The sequence below is a fragment of the Canis lupus genome, chromosome 1, assembly GCF_048164855.1.
Source record: "Canis lupus baileyi chromosome 1, mCanLup2.hap1, whole genome shotgun sequence".
Lineage (NCBI taxonomy): Eukaryota > Metazoa > Chordata > Mammalia > Carnivora > Canidae > Canis > Canis lupus.
In genome coordinates this window covers 68589544-68612826 of record NC_132838.1, presented here as the reverse complement: position 1 = coordinate 68612826, position 23283 = coordinate 68589544, and the positions used below count along the sequence as shown (strand labels likewise).

Below are 23283 nucleotides of genomic sequence, written 5' to 3'. Positions count from 1 at the left end.
ATCTTACCAGACTTAGTTACAGAAATATTCACAGGAGAACATAAACATATTTATACAAGATGTCCGTGATAGAATTGCCTATAACCATGAAAAGCTAGAAATAGCTTAAGAGGCCATCGGTCAGGATGTGATTAAACAAATTATAAGATGCCTACATTTCAATGACGTGTCACATCACAATTAAAATAAAAATAATGTAAATCTACCAATACTGAAATGAGAAGAAAAGGCCATGACATCATAAGTCAAAAAGCAAATCATAAACACTATGTAGGATAAATTCTATCGGTGCAAAAAATAAGATTACATAATACACATTTTCCTACATGCATTAAAAATAGTTGTTAGCAGTGGAAAGAACGGAAGAAGAAAAGGGGCTCTGTCTTCCATCTTGGCCTATACATCACGGCGCAAGTCTCCTCGTGTAGTTATTTTACATAATTCTATACCATTTATTTCTTAAGTGGCATTTTAAAATATTAAAATAAAACCTTAAGTGTTCTATAAGAATTTCGTTCCCTTAAGGAACTTCACACTGGGTCATTTGCTCTTATGCATCATCCATAAGGAGCAATGATCCATCAGCATTACTACTGGTCCTGGCTTCACTTCCATTCTTGAGGGAAGTGGTTAAAAACAATAAGGCAGTTCCCATGGCTTTCAAAGGTTTCTCCTTAGCTTTTGATTCTTAGAGAGATTCTGGCCCTGTATACTCTTGAATATATTCCAGCCTATTAAAGTGTCCTCAAAGACTGAATGAAAGTAGTTAAGAACAGATTTATAACAGATAAAATGCCAACTTGAAATGCCATGAAATTGGCCTATAGATAAGCTACTTGTCTTTTTAATTGAACTAAAATAACTTGGTACAGCTTGTACATTAATTGGATGCATGTCTTTCACCCACGGCAAGTATGTGTGAACACTGGGCATCTGTAGATTGCTTTAAATCTACAAGGGTATGCACTTGCAGTATTTTAGTTGGTATCGTAACAAAGCTGCCGGTGGGGGAGAGAGCAAGCAAGGAATTTAAACCAAGCTACAGGTTCAAAACTGAGCTGCAAAGAAGGCACATTGAAAGTAGAACCGAGGAGGTTGCAGAGAAGATGGTAGTGTTGGGAATTAAGGCCTGATTTTACCTCAAATCCAAGGCACTTTCCTGTAGACCACAGCCACTTCCATAAGATAAATACTATTTTTCAGCCTGATACTATGCAAAAGGTTAATCCATTCATTCAGCTACTTCAGAGTATTTATTACCGTCCTCACTTTAGCCTACTGGTCACAATACAATTGCTCTATAATCAGATACTTGGCAGGAAATCACATTGGTTTCAGGCAAGCAGATTTCAGTTACTATTTGTGTTATTGTTGTTCAGTCTAAGGTATCCAATCTGCGGAGTCCACGTGCTGATACATCTACATAGGCAAGTTGAGGGTAAATTCATGACCGTGGCTAAGCACTTGGGTGTATCGGCCTGGGTTAAAATTTTGGCTCTGCCATTTATTACTGTAGATAGTGTTGGGCAAAGTAATATTGCTCATCAGTTTCCTCATTCATAAAACTGGAACACGAATAATGTCTCCTACATGTATTTATTGTGAATGTTTGATGGGTTAAGAGAATCAAAGTACTTAGAAACGTATCTGACAGGTGGTGAGTGATCAATAAATGTTAGCTATTATTATTTAAAATCCACTTTGGGGAAAATATATTGGTTCTAACCAGAGGCCACCCAACAAAGCACTTCTGCTTGGCGGCGAGCTAGCTCTTCATTTGGTTGGAAATACATTCTCCACGTTAATCACCCAGAAGACTACCCAGAAACAAGGAATATTGATGCCTAAGTCCCTGTAAGTAATTAAATCCTGTGGATTTGCCTGTGCACTTGACATTTGAGAGGGACAAGCTACCCATCCATCCTCTCGGCTTCTTCCTGGACTGAGCTATACTATCACAAAATTATGGAATCAAATCATATTATCTTAGTTCCTCAGGGACTCATATACCATCTCTGAGTGAAATTTTGTTTATATCCTTTGCTTTCTTACGTGGTAGAAATAAATGGGTGATACCGTCCCCTGTACTTGGTATGCTTCAAAATCTTGTACTTTTTGCTATCTGAAGCCTTTACATATGGACTGCGTTAAAATTTTCTCTGAGAATTCACTGCCAAGAAAATATTTGTCCTGCAAATTTGGATGCTCTCTTTTGTTAGACAGGAAACTACATTTTCCTTTTTTTGCCCTAATTGTCTAAAAATTCCAAATTAAATTAAGATTTCAATTGCAATAACTTAGTCCAGATGAGCAGTAAATATGCCTTTCTCTTTAATTTTTTGTTGTTTGGTTAAATTTTAATTTGTGTCAGTTGAGTGTGTTTTGTTATGTATGCCACCTTGATATTTTTCTTGGAACTAGGTGGTGGTAAAAGGGGATATCTCTTTAATAAATAATGGTAATAAATTCCTTTATCTTAACAACTCTTCATTCTTTCACTCATCTAGTATTATCTACTATTACTGAGTACCAACCCTGCTAAGTATTGGGGAAAGAACAAAAAATGAGACAATCTGCAAACCCTCAATTTCTTTAAGGTAACATAAGAACATACAAAAGTATATACTTAAGAAAATTATTGAATTTTCAGATCCAATATGTGAAATCCATGCTATTAGAATCATTTCTCTGAAACTGTTAACTCACATTCCCTTGAAAAATGCCTTTTAATCCTTGAAAGTAAAATGAAGCTAATTCTTAAACAAAGATATCAAGAGTTATAAAACCAAGTAAATGAAAAACCCTTTACATTAATTTCATTGGTTCTACATATATCCCAGCAACACTCAAGAGATTATAGAACTGTTCAGAGCTGTTTCAGAATCTTCCACGCATTCCTCTAACTAAATATTACAAATTTTATCTTTGAAGGTGAATAATTGAGGGTGGGGGATAAAAACAAGACATTTAGCTCCCTTTGAGAGGAGTTTCACAACATTTGAAACAACATTTCACCGATGGTAATGAACCCTTTTATCCCTGCCACCACAAGAGCTGAAAGTCACAGATCTTATTTTAGTTCGTGAATTCCGGAGGATTGCTTCAACAGTCAAGTTTCTTCGCACACACACTTCACAGTTTTTGCTACAGAAGCTCAGAAAGGAAGCCTTCTCTGGCTTCCTCTACAGTCCTTGGCCAGCTCGAGCCCTTCATCTCCTTCCACTCAAAGAGCAAGTTTTTCAAAAGACAAAGTTCTGTTGCAGCTCTGGAAAACCTTGTACAAATCGCCCAACTGCCAGTCACCCACATAAAAGCCCGAGAAAGTCAGGAAAAGAAGGTTCTAGGTTGCATTGTGTATGTAACACACAACGGCAAATGCTAATAATAGTTGTCATTTGCTGAGGCCCCACCTTGAGCCAGATATTTTATACAAATCGTCTCATTTAATACGACCTCCGTTGGAAGGCATGTGTTTATATTTCTCCATTTTGAGATCAAGAAACTGAATTTCAAAGATCGGTTCCATGGTTACACAGCCACAGTCTGACAGCCCAATGGTCCCGAAGCAGGCCTGGTTCCCAAGGTCCACGTGCTCGACACCACCACCTGGTACCATTCAAAGGCCTGCCTTCCGTACAGATCTCCACCGCGCCTGCCATGGGAAAAGCTGGTACGAGACAAAATAGACTGGCAGGACTTTGTATTAAACATGCTCTGTGTTTCCTTAGGAATTTCAGAGGCTGTTACACTCACTTAACCATGTCTCTTTGAAATGAATAAACAGCAGCTGGGGAAAATGCATGTCTTACAGAAGTATTCTATATGCATCAGACAAATTAAAAAAAAAAAAAAAACTCAATTCCAGATGTTAACATAAAAGTATCCAGCTGCTACCAAATGATCGGCTAGGACACCGGAGGCAAAAGAAAATCAAACTGGAAATTAATTTCAAAAGAGAAATCAACGTGGAGACACCAATTTGGTTCGGTGCGTTGTTCCAGGACACTGGATATCTCTCTGCTGTTTAGAAAGTACTCCCTTAAATGAGGGAAGAGGGCTGCAAAATTGGTTCCTGATGTGAGTAATTAATGCACGATCTTCAAGATAACAGTCTGTGGCCTCTGTAGCATTTTGCTGATGTGTTAGTTTTGAACTAAAAAAAAAAAAAAAAAAAAAAAACCCACATCTCTTAGGTAACCCCCAGAGACGAGGGGGGCAAAATAAGGATGACTGTTGTGTGTACGGAGTTTGCCCACTGATGTTCTTACGTGGATATTTAAATCTGAATCCAAACTAACTGATGGCCTTTCTGTCTTTGATTTTCCTGGGACTCCGGTGTAGCGCCCGCACAAACCTGAATGACGCGTGAAAATGCCTACCAGACCCAAGGTGGGAGCTTCCCGTCACCAACCTGAAAGCTAGCGGATTGGCTCATCGGGTGGGCCCGACGAGCGGAGTCAAGGCCCCGCTTTCCCCTCGCAGGCAAGAATGATCGGATTCGGCCGTGGGCACGGAAGGCTTTACACATCTGTTCACGTGGGGACTGAGCAGCAGGGAAATGCAGGAAGGCAGTCACGGTCCCCTCCCTCAAGGGACTTGATGGTTAGCTTTACTACAGCAACGCCAAGTAAACATGCACGGCGATCTGCGGAAAGGCAGTGGGAAAGACTATGCTAAATGACTGCATATAGGATGCTTTTTATTTTGCTAAAAGATTGTATTTATTTGAGAGAGAGAGAGAGAGAGCATGAGCAGGGGGAGGGCCAGAGGGAGAAGCAGACTTCCCCCAACAGGGACCCCAATGCGGGGCTCGATCCCAGGACCCTGAGGTCATGACCCTAGCCAAAGGCAGCCGCTTAACCAACTGAGCCACCCAGAGGCCCCTCGAAATGCTTTTTATTTTATAATTTTTAAAATATTATTTATTTATTCATGAGAGACCTGGAGAGAGAGGCAGAGACTCAGGCAGAGGGAGAAGCAGGGGAGCCCAACATGAGACTCAATCCCGGGACCCTGGGGTCACGGCCTGAGCCGAGGGCAGATGCTCACCGGCTGAGCCACCCAGGGGCCCCTCGAAATGCTTTTTAAAAGTAAATACTGAAAACCTCCCTTACCCAATCTTCATTCTTGGTATCTGATCTTAAAACACACAGGCAAAGGGTATTTGCATTCCGTTCTCTAGAAACATCCCTCTGTTGTTTCCCTTTAGGGAATTCTATGAGCTATAATCATGTCACTGGGCAGCAAGAAGAATGTAACTGCGTTTTCCGTCTTTGCTGGTTATTTAACCTTGCAGTCTTCCAACCGGGATGACTTGTTTACTTCTCTTTCTGCAGCTGGAAGTTCTGGACGCAGTCGTAGTGACGTGATTTTTCAAAATAACCCCAAATCCTTGTTCCAGAACAGAGTATCAAAGTATTGTTTGGTTTGGCTTAGATTTTACTGATTGCTCTTGACCTAATTATTTTCTATATTTTCAATCTGGATATATAGATAGATGATAGATGATAGATAGGTAGACAGATATGAATATCCTATTTGTCATTATTTGATCGGCTTCCAGTTTTGGAGACTTAACTACCTGGAGATCTTGCTTCCTTTATTATTGTAAAAGAAATTTTAGTCTCATCAGAGGCACAGACACCAGCTCCTCTCCACAGTCTACCTTTGTTTCCTCGTTTAATAAAAATTTCATTGGGCTGAAAAATTATCTGTGCTATTTTCAGAAATGAGAGTTAGCCACCAGCAGTGCTATTTCTCCGGCATTAGGGATAAGATGCCCTGAACCACCTCTCCCCTCTGTCCTCATATAGGGCCCTGCCCAGGGCTGGGCTGAGGGTGACTGCTTCCCCCCCACCCCCTGGGTGCCCGCAGGACCCCCTGAGCTCGGGCAAATGTCAGCTGAGTGGCTCCGCGGGTGAGCCGATGGGTGCACCCCGTTATGTTGCCCGAGGACCTGGCTTCCAGGGAGCACCGTCCACCACACGTCTAAGGCCAGACGCACCTGCTATGGCCTCGGAGCGCTGCGCTCACTTGGTGCTCGCCTAGTTTTAACAGCATCCCTGCAGGCAGTTTAAGCTCGCTGGCCAGCACCAGATCCGTACCGACCAGGGCAACGACATCAGGGCACCAGGTCTTGGGTGTAACGGAGGCTGGCAACCGGGCCACGTCGCTTCTGGCCTTCCTCCCTACAGCCCAGCCCCTCTCTGTAGCCTCTATTCCCAGGGAGACGCGTGGGACAGACCCCGTGCCCACCAGGTAGACCGGGGATGGCAGCCAAGAGGCAAATATCACCGCCCAAAGCTACGTCTCTGGAGAAAGACTGATCGAAGCACTGCGAACACACTGCACCTCGGCTGACGGGTCCCTTTCGCAGAAGGGCGACCCCGACGTGACGTGAGCTTTGTTGGAAAAGAATCACAAAGCAGGATACATCTTACAAACCAAAGACAAAAACAAATGAAAAAAAAAAAAAACTTAATGCTTTCATTCCTTATGCTGATAAATATTCTTATTTTATTTTATTTATTTTATTTTATTTTATTTTATTTTATTTTATTTTATTTTATTTTATTTTATTTTAACCAGCACTTAGCCATAATTATTGCACAGGGAAGGAATTCTGCTCCCCTGACAGCTGTTGCTACGACCGGTTTCTGCAAGGCAGGTGTTTGGGTCTCTTCCCACGTGTAGTTTAAAACTGAATTTTCTCAGGACACATGGGTGGCTAAGTCGGTTCAGTGTTGGACTCTTGACTCCGGCTCAGGTCATGACCTCAAGGTCGTGAGACCATGCTCCGCGCTGGGCGTGGGGACTGCTGAAGTTTCTCTCTCTCTCTTCCCTCTTTCTTTGCCTCTCCCCGCCAAAACACATAAAACAACACTGAATTTTCTCATTCTGAAACTGCTTTCTAGCTCAGAACAAACAGCCTCGCTACTCGATTTATTCAGAGATGCAGTAACTGAAACAATCGTGGCAAGTCAAGCAATTGTTGTGAACACAGGAGCCTCCCACCGCTTCCCTCCACACTTTCTCTGTGACAACCGTGCCGTTCCCCAGCCAGACTCCTGCCGTTCTCCTGCTCTCGGTCTCTCTCTGTGTCAGTCTCTTCCTCTCTCCCTCCCCCAACTCGACATCCAGTGGCCCAGGCTCTTCTGGGCTAGGCCGGCCTTTACAGGCCTGTCCAAGTCTTCAGGATGTTTCCCCTCATTTATCAATCTATCTTATCTCCCCAAAATATAATGTCCTCTGTCCCCTGTACCTAAGACAGAGTTTGCTGCACAGGTGGTGCTCAGTACTTGTTAACGAAAAAAGTAGCTAAATGCTGAGCTCTACTGACTGGCTATACAAACTCCTAACATTTCTTTATAATACCAAATCATATAGTGGTTGAACTGAAACTGTATCCCAGCCATATTTTGGATGTCCTATCTTTTTAGTAATGCATTTGCCCAGTTGTGATTAATGTGTGAGCTGCTGTATCGCAGCTAATTCAACACCAAAGTTTATCTTGTTTTAAGATAAATGGAACGAGCATAACAAATCATCAGAAGGAAGAACACAGTGTTTTTCATCCACTGATAAAAAGAACAAATGAAAAGATAAGAAATAGCAAAATTAAATCATTATTATGGGTTTTCCTCTTCAAAAAATAATAAGAGGAGTTTTTTCCCCCTTCACGTAATTTTCAGAAAGTTTCACCAGTAGTCTGGCAATAAGGTAATTTGTCCTGAAGAAAACAGAGGATAACTGCTATAAATTGGACATCAGGTTTAAAAATAGTTGAAATGCTTCTAAGAAAGTGGCAGCTGGCACTCCTGATAGAGCTAATATCTACCCATGTGATTATGCTGCACAAATAAGGGTACCGGAATGTGTTTATGTGAAAACACAGATGCATGCATACATGCTTTACATTCTGTGAGCCAAAACAACTCAGTTCTCATACCGATTGCATGTAACTAATACACCTTCAACTTCCACGTGGTTCCCCATGACTCCTAAGGGATGCCTATTATTTATATGAAACATGCTATTTGCTATTCTCCACCCCCCCAAATTAAGAAACAAATGCAGTGTGACTCATTTTCAGTTTCCTATTCACCGTATCACTAACAAAACTAAAAACTAGTATCACAAAAAAACTAGTATAAATTATTATACTTAGCAACCATAGTTTCAGTGAAAAGACTTGATTTCCCTTTAATGCTTTTACTAAAATAACGCATACAGGTGAGGTTATGCTGAGGACAATTTAAATTTCTGCAAACATGTTTATTCATGCTTTGGCATATATTAGTTTAAAACATATGAAACTGCATATTTATTGACTACAAATAGTCAAATATTGGCAATTCCATATGGCTCGCCCTAATAGTAGGCTTGGTTTTAGAAGGCACTTATCTGTTGAATAAGAAAATAAATAATTCTTACGGAATGAAGCTGAAGAGCAAATTTACACAAGGGGAATATAATTTTCTAACTCGTCATCTTGCCAAGGTTGCCATTCTCCTTTGCAAAATGAGTATCATAGGACTCTTGCTACCCATGATGGGAATTTAAATTGTGCATCTTATGTGATTTCCAGGTAGCAGAATTCAACAAAGTTATTAATTTACCTATTTCCAAGGAAAATACATATTTGGCTGTAGTCGTCTGCCATGGTACAAAACAGTACACATCCTCAGGCTAGCATGCTCTGCAGTGGAGCTTTCTACTGTTTTTATTTCATAGCAGGGGACCTGGTAAAGCAGCTGCTGATATCTTTTTAAGTTTGCTTGTAAAGTGCAATCACAACCATTCCACTCCTGGGTTACTTATCTCAAGGACTTTGGATGATGGCTCTTAGAAATAGTTTCCCCTAGGGATCAGAAGCTTATTCTATTAGCTTCAAGATCTTTTGTTGTATTTTCAAGTATACTTCTGCAATAAAGATAATAGTACATTATCTTTCCCATGTGAGACTGGTTTTCTGATATATCCTCAGGTTCTTCCCAGTAAAGATGGTGGACGGTACTTAATTATTCACAGTGTCACACAGCCCTTCTGACCAATGGCAAATACATATTTAGAAGATGGCTTATTGGACCTAAGGGTTCAGTTTAGGAAATGAAATGATTATGAGATTTGCCATCAGAAGATTGGAGCTGGACCTGGACCCAGAGATTAATGTTGAACATTTACCCCTATGTTACCGTGAACAAGTTATTTAACCTCCATCTGCAAAATGAGAATAAAAAATTGCGTTGGCTCCAAGTGTCCTCAAGACTTTGATGAAGGTGAGATGGCAAAGTGTATGACATGTGCTTTGTAATCAATGAACACCACATAGAAGATCAACTGCCAACATTGCTCATGACAATAACAATAGTTAACCCACGAATCCTTTTGTTCTCCATGGAGTTTTCGTTTTGACTGAAAGGCTTAGCTCCTACTTCAGTAATGTTAAAAAAAAAAAAAAAAGTGATGAGGCATCATCAAATGGAGCATGACCTGCTATTCCATTAGAGAATGTTTGCTCAGGACTTCACTCTTGATTTTAAAAGCCACAGATGACTTTCAATAGTCTCAAATGCTTCCTATAAGGTCCAATATGCTTAAAGTTATTTTTCCCTCTTTCTGTGCACTGTAAATATTGTTCCTACTTCATAATTTTGTCATCTCAATATGCTTTAGAATTGACTCAAAAAACCAACAATTTATAATTCTCAGTTCAGAGAACTTTAACATGGGTGTTTTTTATGGCAAGTTGCAATTAATATAACAAGTGGAACTTGCTTTACCTAGCTTTTCTGAAATTCTTCCATACATGCTAGCATAATTAAATACTCATGCATTTATGTCTCTATAATATTTACACAGGAGAAAAGAATTAGTGGATATATAAACTAAAAATTCTATATAATATTAAATCTTATTCCATCCTTGCACAAATTTCCTTACTTGACAGTGATTTCAGCACTGACCAAAAGTGGAATGTATGAAAATACTGTTTTTCATACAAAAAATACCACTTGTCTATAAAATAAAGTCTGAAATTTATTCAGATCAAAACTGACAAAATTTTCAGATGTCCAAAAGACTAAGAGATTAGTAAATTTAGGGGTATAGGTAGCTGTTGTTTCTAACAATGAGATAGATAATGTCAATTCAGTCCAGACAGGATTTTACCTAATTGACAATAAAAGTAATAATTTTAAAGAATTAGCATGAGCCAATATAAAAGAAGAACACAAATTTTAAGTTTTGATGGCCCAAAAAAATCATTCACCTGGTCCTTTACTTAATATTCTTAATATAATTACCTATAAGATGGGGAATTGCTGTATCTCTGCCAAATGTAATATTTGATATAATTATCTATACTTTCGAGAAATGAATCTCTTCGAAGTTATTTAAAACCTTGTTTTCTATTATCTCTTTTATAATGTGGATGAAATGAGTAGCTACTTTCAAGACATATGATTTTATTATTGATGTTAATAGTCAATTTGAAAGGCTTCAAAAAAGGATTACTGTATTAGAATATTTGAGAATTTTATTTTAAGAAGTAATGATGTTATTATGATGGGCCTCAAGTCTGTCTAACATAGCATTATGTACTTTCTTATGGAAATGGAAAAAGAAGTAACAGTTTCTCATATTCAGAGGGCTTTTGATGGGACAATAAAGCATGCCATTGAAAGCAAGCACCTACATGATGCTTGAAAAGTTCTGGACTTCTAAGTCTACCTACACAACAGAAGCTCTGTTGGTGTTAATGAGAGTGACCCACTGTTATGGACTGTATGTTGGTGTCCCACCCAAGTTCATATTTTAAAATTCTAATCCTGATGCTATGGCATTGGAGATAGGGTCTTTGGAGGGTAGTTAGGCCATTAGAGGGGAGCTCTCATAATGGGAATAGGGCCCTTATAACAAGAGATACTACCAAGCTTCTTTCTCTGCCTTCTCCGGCATGTGAAGAAATCAGAAGAGAGTCCTCGGCATGACTCAACCATCCTGGCACCTTGATCTTGAACTTCTTATCCCCAGAACAGTGAGAAAGGCACCTAGTCTATTGCATTTTTGTCACAGCAGTCTGAACTAACACACCCACATAGGATCTGTGAATTATTTCCCTAAGATGCTCTGGTGAGAAATCTTTTCTTACTTTATTTATCACTGACCTATTTAATATGGAATAGTCTCTGGGACACCCAAAGACTAGAACACTCAGTCTATAAGGGTGCCCGGAAGCAAACTATATATATGCACACACACAATATATATATATAAGACAATATAGAAGAAACTTAAATCATTTACTGGAATAAAGTTTAAAAAAGAAAAACAACATATGATAAATGTAAATATACCAAGATAAAACTGTTAAAACTAGAAATTAAAAAACATTTAAAGGGTAAAAAATAACAAGATAAATAAAAAGGTTGCAAAAAAGAGAATGCAAATTTTTAAAAAATGCTACTCTATACTTTTAAAGTAAGTTGCTATCATAAAGAAAAAGAGGAGAGTGAAGAATTTTTCCACAACATAAAACATTAAAATATTAAACCCCTGTAAGCTAAAAACTAGGCAGCAGCCCAATCTTGGGTCTGTGCACACTCATGCGGAGAGAAGCAGGGTCTGCTGGGAGTGAGGCCTCTTGGGCTTGCAATGCCCAGCAGATTTTCCAAGAAAATCCCAGATGCAGGAGAAAATTTGTTCTTGTGCCTTTCTGGTGCCCAGAGGACACACTGGATTCAAATCATAGCTCCAAAAATTACTAGGTTGAAACTCTGGGCAAGTTATTTAACCTGTTTGCACCACATTTCCCTCGGCTATAAAATGAGGCAAGTGTGAGTACACATGAGTTTCTCCTTGTAAACCCGTGGAGTAGTGCCTGCCATAAAACAAGCCTGAGGTAAATGCCAGTTATCCTTACTGTGACCTGCCAGGCCCCAGACTAACCCATGTCAGCACCTGAGACCTTCATCGATCTCTTCTGTCTCTTTAAACTCCAGTAAGCTCTTGGGTTTTTTTTGTTTTTTGTTTTTTGTTTTTTGTTTTTTTTTTTTGCTTTGCTTATTCTTCCATTCCTGTCTTGTCACCCCCGCCTCCCCTTGTGCTGACCACACACAGCAGCACAGCATGGCTCTGCCATGGTCGTGCACCCCACTCTCAATCCAGCCTACGCCAGCTCAGTCACCCCGCAAATAGCTGTTGAACTAGAAAACTGGGGATCATATAATATAGACAAGGAGGCAATACCATAAAGGACCTACTTTGGTCTTCATTACAGTGGGATGAACTGGCCCAGACACACAGCGGACGGTTCACTCACCTGCCCAAGCCCCACGTTTAATCAATGGCAAAGCTATACCTGAAAGGAAGTGTGCTTCTGTGCCTTCTACTCGGCCCTGTACTACCTTACCTCGCTTAATGGAAACGGAACTTTCTGTTTATTAATTTTAATAAATCCTGGTAAATCCTCTTCCATAACACTGAGATAACCAGCTCTTGAGGATCGGCGCTATCTCCTTGAGATTCCATTCTTGTTTGCTTTCTCTGGCCTTCATGACTTTTCAATAATACTGTATTATTTTGACAAGGATTTACTGATATTTTCTAAGCACAATATTGCTGAGGGGGGGGATCTATAAACTGATCAACAGAGAGGAAGAACACAATCCTCTTAATTTTATCTTAATCACAAAGGTCTATTTTTTAAATGAATTATTAATTTTATGTGTGTGTAATTCCAGAATATTTCAAGGGCTCTGTGTATTCCAACTAGAATGGAAACTTGCTTTTTAGAGGATGCCGGGTGACCCTCACTGTGACGACGTACTTTCATGCTGCTCCCCAGGGTACTAACTGGCACCATGTTGGTCAATACCACAGTTATTTTTCAGGAAAGGAAGTCTAAAACCCAAAATAAGCATTTCCCTAAGTCTCTATTCATAACTGATACAAATTAGTGATCCCTGGCTGCTGTTCCATAGAGGAACAACTCCAAGGAAAATTGTGAAAGTCTCGTTCCTCATTTCCACACAACTTCTGCGCCGTCATGCTATACCCTCAACAGTATTACATCAAAGAAAGATCTCCGAAACGATTTTAAATATAATGTTGGTTTCATTTCTTCATTCTCCAGTGTTTGCAGGTCTAAGAATCACCATAATGTCAGGTGATGAAAAGAGGAAGGAAAATATTCTGTCTGTGTATATAAAATTCTGTCACAGAGGAAATCAAAACTATATCAAAGCTCTACATATAGTTTACAGGGGGAAAAAAGAGTCTTCCAGAATTAATGACGGTTTCTCAGGGATTTTTATATAAGCCTGCCATGTTTCAAAAGCAGAATCAAAGTGAATCTAAGTTCCATTTGAGTTGCAGTCCAGAAGAGCAGTAAGAAGAAGAAATCATATGTAAATAACTCTTCCTCTGTATGAGGAAATTGAAGCAAAAATTACTATGGTAACCATGCATATTTAGTTAGCAGTCTAGTGACAACCCAAAGAAATTAAAAGGAATAATCCCAGCCAGGGAAAGGAGAGAGTCTCATAGAAAAGAAAAACATTGATGACTATTTTCATTCTAGGACCCCTAAAGTAGTCCCATCTCTACATCCCCATCCTTGTCAATAATATTAATGTGACCCCCCCCTTTCAGCCACCTCTTCAACCATCCATAACCTAGTTATAGCTCAAATTCTATTTACTCAACCTAAACCTACCCAGGGATTTAGTCTGCCAAAGCCAATCATGTTTCCTGACAGAAAAACATGTCTCTTTAGGTAGAAGTAGCGTAGCTAGAATGACTGACGCTCTTGCCTTAAATAGCTGATGATCAGTTCTTCTCCAGAGTTTGAGAAGGCTGGAAAATCTGAACAGTAAGTTCAGAGGAGGGGCATCAAAATCATCAGGACTACTTGTTAAAATATATAGAGAGTTTCCTAAACCCTTCCCAAATCTACTGGATTATAAGCCCTGAACCAAGAAACAGCTCTTTCAAATGTCCTCGATGAGGATGTCCAAGTAAAACCAAGTTCGGGAGGCACCAGTGCGGCAGGCACGGTTATCAGTCGTGTCTCTAGGCGGCGGTTCTTGTTACCAGTTCTCAATAGCATCTTGGGGCAAATGCTTCCTGCAGGGGCAGCACTTGAGCCAATAGTAGCTCTTGATAGAGCTGGCGCCCTGTAGCGCCGCTGGAGAGGTATACCTACGCAGCTGTTCCCACCAAACCTTTTGTCTTTGGCCTCAAAGTAATGGAGGACCCCTGGAGTCTGTTGCTTCATACCCTACAGCTCCTACTAGGGAGCTCAGGATCATTCTCTCAAAGCAAGGCAAGGCATGTTGCCTGCTAAGCCCTCTCTTGGCATTGATGATACATAATTTTTCTAAAATGAAAATCCTTGAAGGCTTTTGTTCAAAGCCTCCTTCTGTCTACAGCTTGGATAACAACATACTGGGTCATATTATTATACCTCCACTGTCCTCCATTTTCTCTCCTTTGCCAGGGCCTGAGACTTGATCATCTCATAGCTCAGAGTGAACTCTTCTCCCTCTGGGTGCAAGCCTAGGATGCTAGACTGCAGGACTAATCTCTTTCTTGGAAGTAGTTGAATCTAGTTGTCTAGGGGACTGGATGTGTGCCCCAAAGGACCCTTCTGGTGAATCCACATAATCAACATTTGTTGATCTCTTTTAGGAAATGTGAAGTGGAGGGCAGAGAAGAGGCCAAGCCAGAGGATGGAGGGGGAAAGAGTGGAGGTGGCTGGAGCAACAAATAAATAGAAGAAATAAGCAGAGATGATGTTGCTAAAATTCAAGAGAGCAGAAGAAAAAGCCACATGGCTTTTAATAATGACACAGGCAACAGGCAGTATTACAGTTTGGATACAGAAGAAGCTGAAGTTGAGGGCTGTAATATTGAAGGGTATTGTTAAAGGGTTTTAATAGAACAATGAGGAATTTACCTAAGGTAACTTTCAGGTCTAAAGTGAGGCACTTTTCATCTGAAGTATAATATTGTAAAATGTTCTAAACATTTTGACATGTCCCCAAAATTCTCCAGGCAAGTAACAATGCAATAAACCTTAGACTTGATAGATTTGATATTAGTCACAGAAGATTATTTTCTATTAATATTCTATGCCTATAACATAATCATTATTGCTTAATTACTGTGTTAAAATTGAGACTTTTTTTTTATCATATCTTGTTTCATGGATGGGCCTTAAAAATACTTTGTTCTTATTTCTCTTATTCTCTGACTTAAATTTATATTTAAACGGTATTGTGAAAGACTGGAAGCAAATGATCATCAACGCTTAGTCAAAAATGTATATTTCAAATCATAGTGAATATTTAGGCACTGCTGTCCAAAATAAAAATCTGTCTAAAAACACACTGGGCATGGAGCCTGCTTTGAGATTCTTTCTCTCTTTCTGCCTCTCCCCACCTTTCTTACTCTCTCTAAAAAGAAAAAAAAAAAAAAAGCACAGTAAGATTTATAAACCAGTTAAAAGGAAATAGACAACAGATGTCCATATAAAAAGATAAAAAGAAATGGGAGTGATGCAGTGAGGAAGCTGTTTCACCTCCATGGTATCCTTCCCCAAAATCCAGAAGCCAAGTTTAATCATGAGAAAACATCAAAGAATGCAAAATGAATAAACTAATATGCCACAAAACACTTGACCAGTGCTTTGTGCTTTTAAAAGTGATGAAAACTAAAGTCACGAAAAATAAGAGAAGATTAGAAAATTTTCATAATTCGGAGGAGACTAAGAAGACACCTAATGACAATACAATTAGGTATCCCAAACTGGATCCCAGAAAACAAATAAGACACTGAAGAAAATGAATGAAATCATGTATCAATGTAATACAATGCAATCAATGTTGATTTCTTAGTTTTGACCTATGCATAGTGGCTTTGAAGGTATTAACAGTGGAGCTGGGTCAAGAAGACATGGATTCTCTATATTCTTCTTACATTTATGTAAGTTTATGATTATTCCAAAATAAATTTTCTTTTTTTTCTTTTTTTTTTCAAAATCAATTTTAAAAATGCATATGAGACCACGCTCCTTTTTATGGTAGATTATATAATGAATGTTAATACAGTCAATGATTAACAACCAGACCAAGTGTAGAAAAATGTCAAAACATTTATTTTAAGCCAGTAGATAGTTATCAAAAGGGTAGAAAAATCACCTTCTCGATATCAAGGAGAAGAAAGATATCAAAAGAGGTAAAGGGCATATTGTGACAGCTTTTGTCTGGTGGGCATTTCCCTGTCCAGAAGACATGGCTGAGACTAAGCAGTGCTTTGATGACATTAATGTGCTAGGAAGCAATAAGACTTGTATGGGTGGGGCTTTGGTAAATCCCACATACTTCAGTCTAGACTCCAAAAACAGGAAGCCTAAAGTAAACTGGAATTAAAGCAGCTGTTACAGCTTTGTGTTATCGAAGTCCCAGAAATTTTACTCCCTAAAACTGTATTTTTTTAATTTTTAAAATTTATTTCAATTCAATTTAATTAACATATAGTGTTTATTAGTTTCAGAAGTATAATTTAGTGATTCATCAGTTGCATATAACACCCAGTGCTCATTACATCACATGCCTTCCTTCATGCCCATCACCCGGTTCCCCATCTCCCCACCCACCTCCCCTCCAGCGACCCTCAGTTTGTTCCCTAGAATTAAGAGTGTCTTACAGTTTGTCTCCCTTTCGATTCTGTCTTATTTTGTTTTTCCTTCCCTTCCCCTATGTTCATCTGCTTTGTTTCTTAAATTTCATGTATGAGTGAAATCATTTCATACTCAGTAAGATCAGCCATATTGCCACTGCCTGGTAGAAGCATCAGAAAATCCTCACAATACCATATCTTAGGCCTCAAATGATTTCTACATGCACATTTAAAAATATAACTTCTGTTTTGTAAAAGTGAGAAACATGAGCACATAAGACATCAGAAAAAAGAACCAGCAGATCAGGTAATATACATCCACAGAAGCCAGATATTAGAATTATCAAACAAAAAGTATTAAATAATTGTTACTTTATGCTCAAGGAGATAAAGATAGAATATTAAAAATGTACATATAATCTTGTTAAACTTAGATATCTATAAATCCATGCAATTTCAATTTAAAATTAAATGCTAAACTATTCAAAAATGAAACAAAGATAAATTCTAGAACTGAAAAGTGTAATACATGAAATCAAGAAGCCTATGAATAGTTTGAATAGCAGATTTTTACGCTATTAACACATACCTAAAATCAAGAATAAAGGCCAAGAGGTTGGATGTATACAAAAGAGTATAAAATATACAGTGAGAAGTTCCAAATTATTTTTTTTACATTTTTTTTTAATTTTTATTTATTTATGATAGTCACACAGAGAGAGAGAGAGGCAGAGACATAGGCAGAAGGAGAAGCAGGCTCCATGCAGGCTCCATGCACCAGGAGTCTGATGTGGGACTCGATCCCGGGTCTCCAGGATGGCGCCCTGGGCCAAAGGCAGGCGCTAAACCACTGAGCCACCCAGGGATCCCCCCAAATTATTTTTAATTGTATTTACAGAGGAGACAAATAGGAAGGAAGGAGACAGTATTTATAGAGTTAATGATTGAATTATTTCCTGAACTGATTAAAGATGTGACTCTGCAAACATACCAACCAAATAAATCTCAATCCAGAAATTAAGAAGGTATCATCCACCGCAGTGCTGCTCAGAACTCTGTGCAATGACGGAAAGGTTCTATTCTGAATAATTCAACATGGTAGCTGCTAGTCACATGTGGCTATTTAACACCTGATTGTGGCTATGCAAATGAGCACCTGAATTTTCATTCTATTTGAGTTAATAAAATCTAAATTAAATAATACCATATGGTTAGTGACTACTGTATTGGGGAGTGCCAATCTGGAGCATCATAGTAAAGATTTTTATCTTTAAAGAAATCAAAGAAAACAGGCAATAGGTAAATTATTCAATAACTAAACTTTTCTACATTAACAATGTAAACCAGAAGACAACAACATGTGCCAAAAGAAAGAAAAAAAGCTGCAACTCTGCAATTCTATACTTAATACAATTATCCATCAACATTGGAAGTAAATTCTGTTATATGCCTAGTTTAACTCATATTGGAGATAATTTTCCATATTGGTCTTGAAATTGTGCGATACCAAGAATTGTTTCTGGTTTCCCTCTATTCTGAGAAGAGATCTCAGTGTGACTCCTTTGGCTCAACTGAGGGAGTTGTTTACTCTCTAAACATTTCTTTTGTAGGGGGATGCCTGGGTGGCTCAGGGGTTGAACGTCTCCCTTCAGCTCAGGGCGTGACCCTGGGGTCCTGGGATCATGTCCCACATCAGGCTCCCTGCCTGGAGCCTGCTTCTCCCTCTGCCTGTGTCTCTGCTTCTCTCTGTGTCTCTCATGAATAAATAAATAAAATCTTCAAAAAAAGATTTCTGTTGTAGGATTTCCTTTTTTCCTTTTCTTTCTTCTTCTTCTTCTTATATTTTTCTGCATTTACTGGTTTATATGTTCATTTTTCTTACTTGAGTATTACTTCTCTGGGAAGTTTTGAACATAAGTACTAATAATTTTATTTTGGGTGGTATCCAAAAAGCATCATTTTATAACTAAAAGTTAGTAAGATTTGTTTTACAATCATTGGTCTGGGAAGTACTGGAGGTAAGCATCCAAAAATTTTAGAATATTCCCACATTATATGGCAGATGATACCCAAAATTGCATTATAAAGATATCCTAGGTCAATTTATACATTAAACTAAGTCATGTATTCAAGAAATTCAATCTCTGAGCAATTAACTGACCAACCCAAGATCCCACAAAAACTAGAAGCAAGACGAGAACCCAGTCTTTCCATCTCTTATATGTTCTTCTATATTATGACACCTCAGAATTAGGACTCTTTCTTCCTGTACTGGATCCAGCATCTCTGTCTCCTCTAAATTCTTGAGTTTATCAACTACTAACTTTAAAAAGAGAGAAAAAAAAATCAATTTCCAGTGTTGGTCAGGGTATCTGGTTACCTGGATTCTTATCTCAGTTTTGTTACCAATGAGGGGGAAGTTTTGGAGAATATATATCACCTACCTTCCCTGGACCTGTTTATTCCAAAAAGTGAGATGTTTTACAAAAGTAAGATGTTTACAGTAAGATGTTTATAAGACAGGAATTTCAGGAGACGTCTGAATTTAATTCTAACTCTTAAATACTACCACTTTATTTCAAATATTTTGAATTACTTTCTTTTTCTAACACCTAGTTCCCTATGAAAAAGAAATAGGCTTAATTAAACACATGTCACAGGGAAATCTGAGTAAGTAGCTCCTAAGAGCCACTATCGATGAGTAGTTGTTAGTAAGTGTCTAGGAATGCAAATAATATAGCCAGCTGGGCAAACAAACAACATTTCTGTTTGCTCCATGTCAGTAGGCTGACCTGGTCTAAAGGATGGAGAACCATCCTTTGGGTGGGCATGCATTGGGGATATGCCTGTAAACCTGTAGGTTACATATCTATCTAAGCACATTTTAATATTGTTCGATCAGTTTCTGAATTGGATCATTTTTTCAAGGTAAAAAATAGCTTTATAAATATTAGATAATTACGAGTTCTGGTAAATACGAGATCCAGGGGGAAAAATAATAAAAATTCAACTCAAATATATTATCTCTGTGCTCCATCCCTACTCCCATATCCTCAGGCCAATCTGGCCGGGAATTGGATGCCTCTGGGCACAAAGCAAGTTGAACAGCTGTTTGACTCCCTGCATTTGACTCCTTGTCATTTGGCAGATTGAAATCTCTGCTGAGAGTACCATTTGGAATTTTTCTTCTCCAAAACTGATATTTTTGAACATGGAATCTGAGACACAGTGAGGCACTAGAATACATTCGTAGAATAATATGACAATAATTTGACAAAGGGAGAGTGATCGATTTATGTCAAGAATCTAACTTCTCTGAAAAATGTTTAAAAAGATAATCCTCGACTGGCTGAGGTAGACCTCACGGATTATGGATATGGGTTTACTGAAAATGTGAATATAAAAAATGATACTAGCTTCAGGTGTGTGGACGAGTGAGGAGCGACTGTCAGATTGGAGTATAAATTGAGATGTATATTAGCAGGTAGGACAAAAGTAGCCAGGCCACAGCTCCTGAAGGGAGACAGATTAGGGAAATATTGGAGCATCCGAGAGAATCACTAAGTCAAGGTTAGGGTATCTGAGAGGAGACGACTACTATGACTGATAATGATGGTTATTATTATTACTATTCAAATATAAAAAGAATTAATGCTTACAGAACACCTAGTACCTGTCTGTCAGCACTGTTATACTGCGTCAAATGGAATAATTCATTTGATTTTCTTAATGATCATATGAAATAAGAGCTATTATTATTTTTCCCAATTTATGGGAGATGAAACTGAAGCAGAGAAAATTTCAGTCACTGGCTCAAGATCACACAGATGGTAACAGGGGAAGCCATGGTTTGAATAAATATAAAATCTTGACCAAAGGGTAGGAGATGCTACAGAGAAGCTGAGCACTTTTGAATTAAGCATATGATAGGAAGCCTGACCCCAAACAAAAAAAAACAAATTTAGCCCTATGTGGCGAGCACAGGAAAACACCCGAAATCCAACAGAATGCCCTCCATATCAACTATATTTTTCCCTAAATTTCACCTCCTTTGTCTCCATCTGGAGACCAGAGTACACACACCCTCCGTGAAGGTCTTAATCTTTGTCCGATTATTTGCAATCTTGATGTCAGAAAAGTCTCTCTACGTGTGAAACTAATCACTGACTTGCTGACTTAAATCCATTTCCGCTTTTCTGATCTTTATTGGATGAGGGAGACACAGAGTAGATGAAGGTAGTTAAAATTCTAATCACCTTGGGTTTTTCCTTTTTATTTAATAACTCATTTAAATGTACTTCTGCTAAATCCTATTTTAAAATCTCCCTGACATTAATTACTGATATATTCACATCTTTCTGACAGGCCGATTTCAATGTACTTACGGTGAGTTTCCTCCTCTTACCTCTCCGTTTTCTAAGGGATGTATCTTGGAATAAAAGGAAGTGCAGATGACCTCATCATCTTTGGCGTATGACGGGGGTCCGGTGCGGGGATAGATATTGTAGAGAGCTAGACACTCGGTGTCTGTCACCGCATGGTACTGCCAGGGCCTGTAGTCAACACCATCAAGCGAGCGTTCCAAAATCCAGTTTCCGGGCCGAGGGGAGTTTGCTGCTTTCACAATCACATAGGCGATCTGGAACACCTGGGAACAGTGGCGACAACAGCGTGCAACTTTGAATTCCAAAGTATTCTCACCATTTTGTTCTTCACATATAAAGCTTAATGCTACAGTCAATTTTATTTCAGATTTTATTCCGTAACCCTATTACGTTCCCTGAAATGATTTTACTGTTGCCTGTTCATGCTTAATGCCGTTTGCTAAAACGAGATGTTTCATCTTGACAGCCATGGCTTTAAAGGAAAATGGGTTATGATGAGATTTTAGTTCTCTAACAAATCATCGACATCATCTCATCTGATTTTTAAAATCCCATTATAATCATGATCACCTAAAGCATTCATTACGCACCAATTTACTCACTGTACTGTGTTAGAAAGTACAAGGTATGAGTTAGAAATTCCATGTGTGGGTAAGTGCCTTAGAGTTTGGAAAATATACTCAAGAATATCACCGCATCCTCAGAGAAGTACACGAAGGTGGAATTAGTATGAAGAGCGAAAACAACAGAGCTTTAGAGGCACAGCCCTGTGTTCAAATTGTGGCCTTAGCATTTATGTGACCTTGGACAGACGATTTTACTTTTCTGAAATTAGTTTTCTTTTCTACAAATTAGGGTAAATAATAAGTACGGTACTGAGGGACAACTTGAATTAATGAGATAATACATACAAAGTATAGGACTTGTAAATAATAAATATCAATTACTTTCCAATTCTCAAATAAAAAATAATGGAGAAGAAATTCTAGGACCTGCAGAAAACTGACTGAAACTGATTGCAGACAACTGATTGAACATAATAAGTGAAGGGTGAGTACACTTTCTGTGTAAGAAGTAACCATGTATTTTTTTTAAAGGAAAATAAAGACACGAAGTTACTATATGTCAACAGAGTGACCATTGAGTGGACTGTGGCAATCCTTTATTTTGAAATCTACATAAAATATGAAGGCATAAAAAGTAAACATTCTAGATGTTTTGTGATAGTGCATAACCAATGTTACCCGAAGGAATAATGCACAAACATTATTGAGTGACATTTATATGCAATGCCCCGGGTAGAAAGATAGATATAAACTAGTTTAAAATACAGTCCTACCATCCATGGGTTGATAATACATTGTAATAAGAGACACATCAAAAGTACTCTGATAATAAAGCAAATGATATGTTTTTTGTTTACTAAATGCTCTGAGATGGGGGGAGCCTGAAAACACTAAGCTCTGAATAATTAGAATCACTGGAATGGTAAAGTGGGAGGATGGACTCATTAAAATGTGACCAAAGGACCCACTGGACAACAGAGAGAACACAGAGGGGATTGTGAAAGGAATGTTCTGGAAATAAACTTCATCTGCTGCCCAGTTTTGACATGAGGCCTTCATAAGTGCATGTACAGTGTCCATGGTCAACTCCAAGGGATCAAACTTAAAAATATATAAAGTTAGTATAGAAGGGGCAACCTTAAGAGCTCTGATGCTGGGCTTTTGTGGCCTTTAGGAGAAAGAACATGAGCACAAGTGTGCCACCAGAGGAACCATGCGCCATCAAATGATTGAAAGTAGGGCTGGAACAGGCCTTTCAGGCACAGTTGTAGAAAAACTATTAGAATTCTGAAATAGCCTTCTGTACTTGTTGGTAAATTGCTGCTGCCCAAGCCTCCCACATGCCTCCTGTCCCCTGAGACCACTTTTCACCTCAGCATAGCAAGGAACAGCTGAGACATCTGCTCTGATTGGTCTGGGCTATCGGTTCTGTTTTACTATCAGTCCAGGTGGGAAATACTATGAATCTATATTTACAAGGGTATACAGGTAAGTATCAGTGCAAGCAGACACACGTATCTACGTATGTGTGTACATGCTTGGACATTCTGGGGAAGAACCTGCACGTATACGTTAAAGCTATTACCACTGACGTTTGAGAATAAGGAGTCGAGGAGGAGGAGAGATTTGACTTTTCATCCAATCTCCTG

The 23283-nt window shown here is 38.7% G+C and overlaps 1 protein-coding gene across 3 annotated transcripts in view; it reads right to left on the bottom strand.

The window, feature by feature from the left end:
- Nucleotides 1-23283, bottom strand: part of LAMA2 (laminin subunit alpha 2) — a 583647-nt gene that overhangs the window by 380832 nt on the left and 179532 nt on the right. For all 3 annotated transcript variants that reach the window (XM_072833687.1, XM_072833697.1, XM_072833705.1), the window contains exon 4: nucleotides 21089-21331. In XM_072833687.1, coding sequence (XP_072689788.1) covers nucleotides 21089-21331 — 243 coding nt within the window. The remainder of the gene's footprint in view (nucleotides 1-21088; nucleotides 21332-23283) is intronic.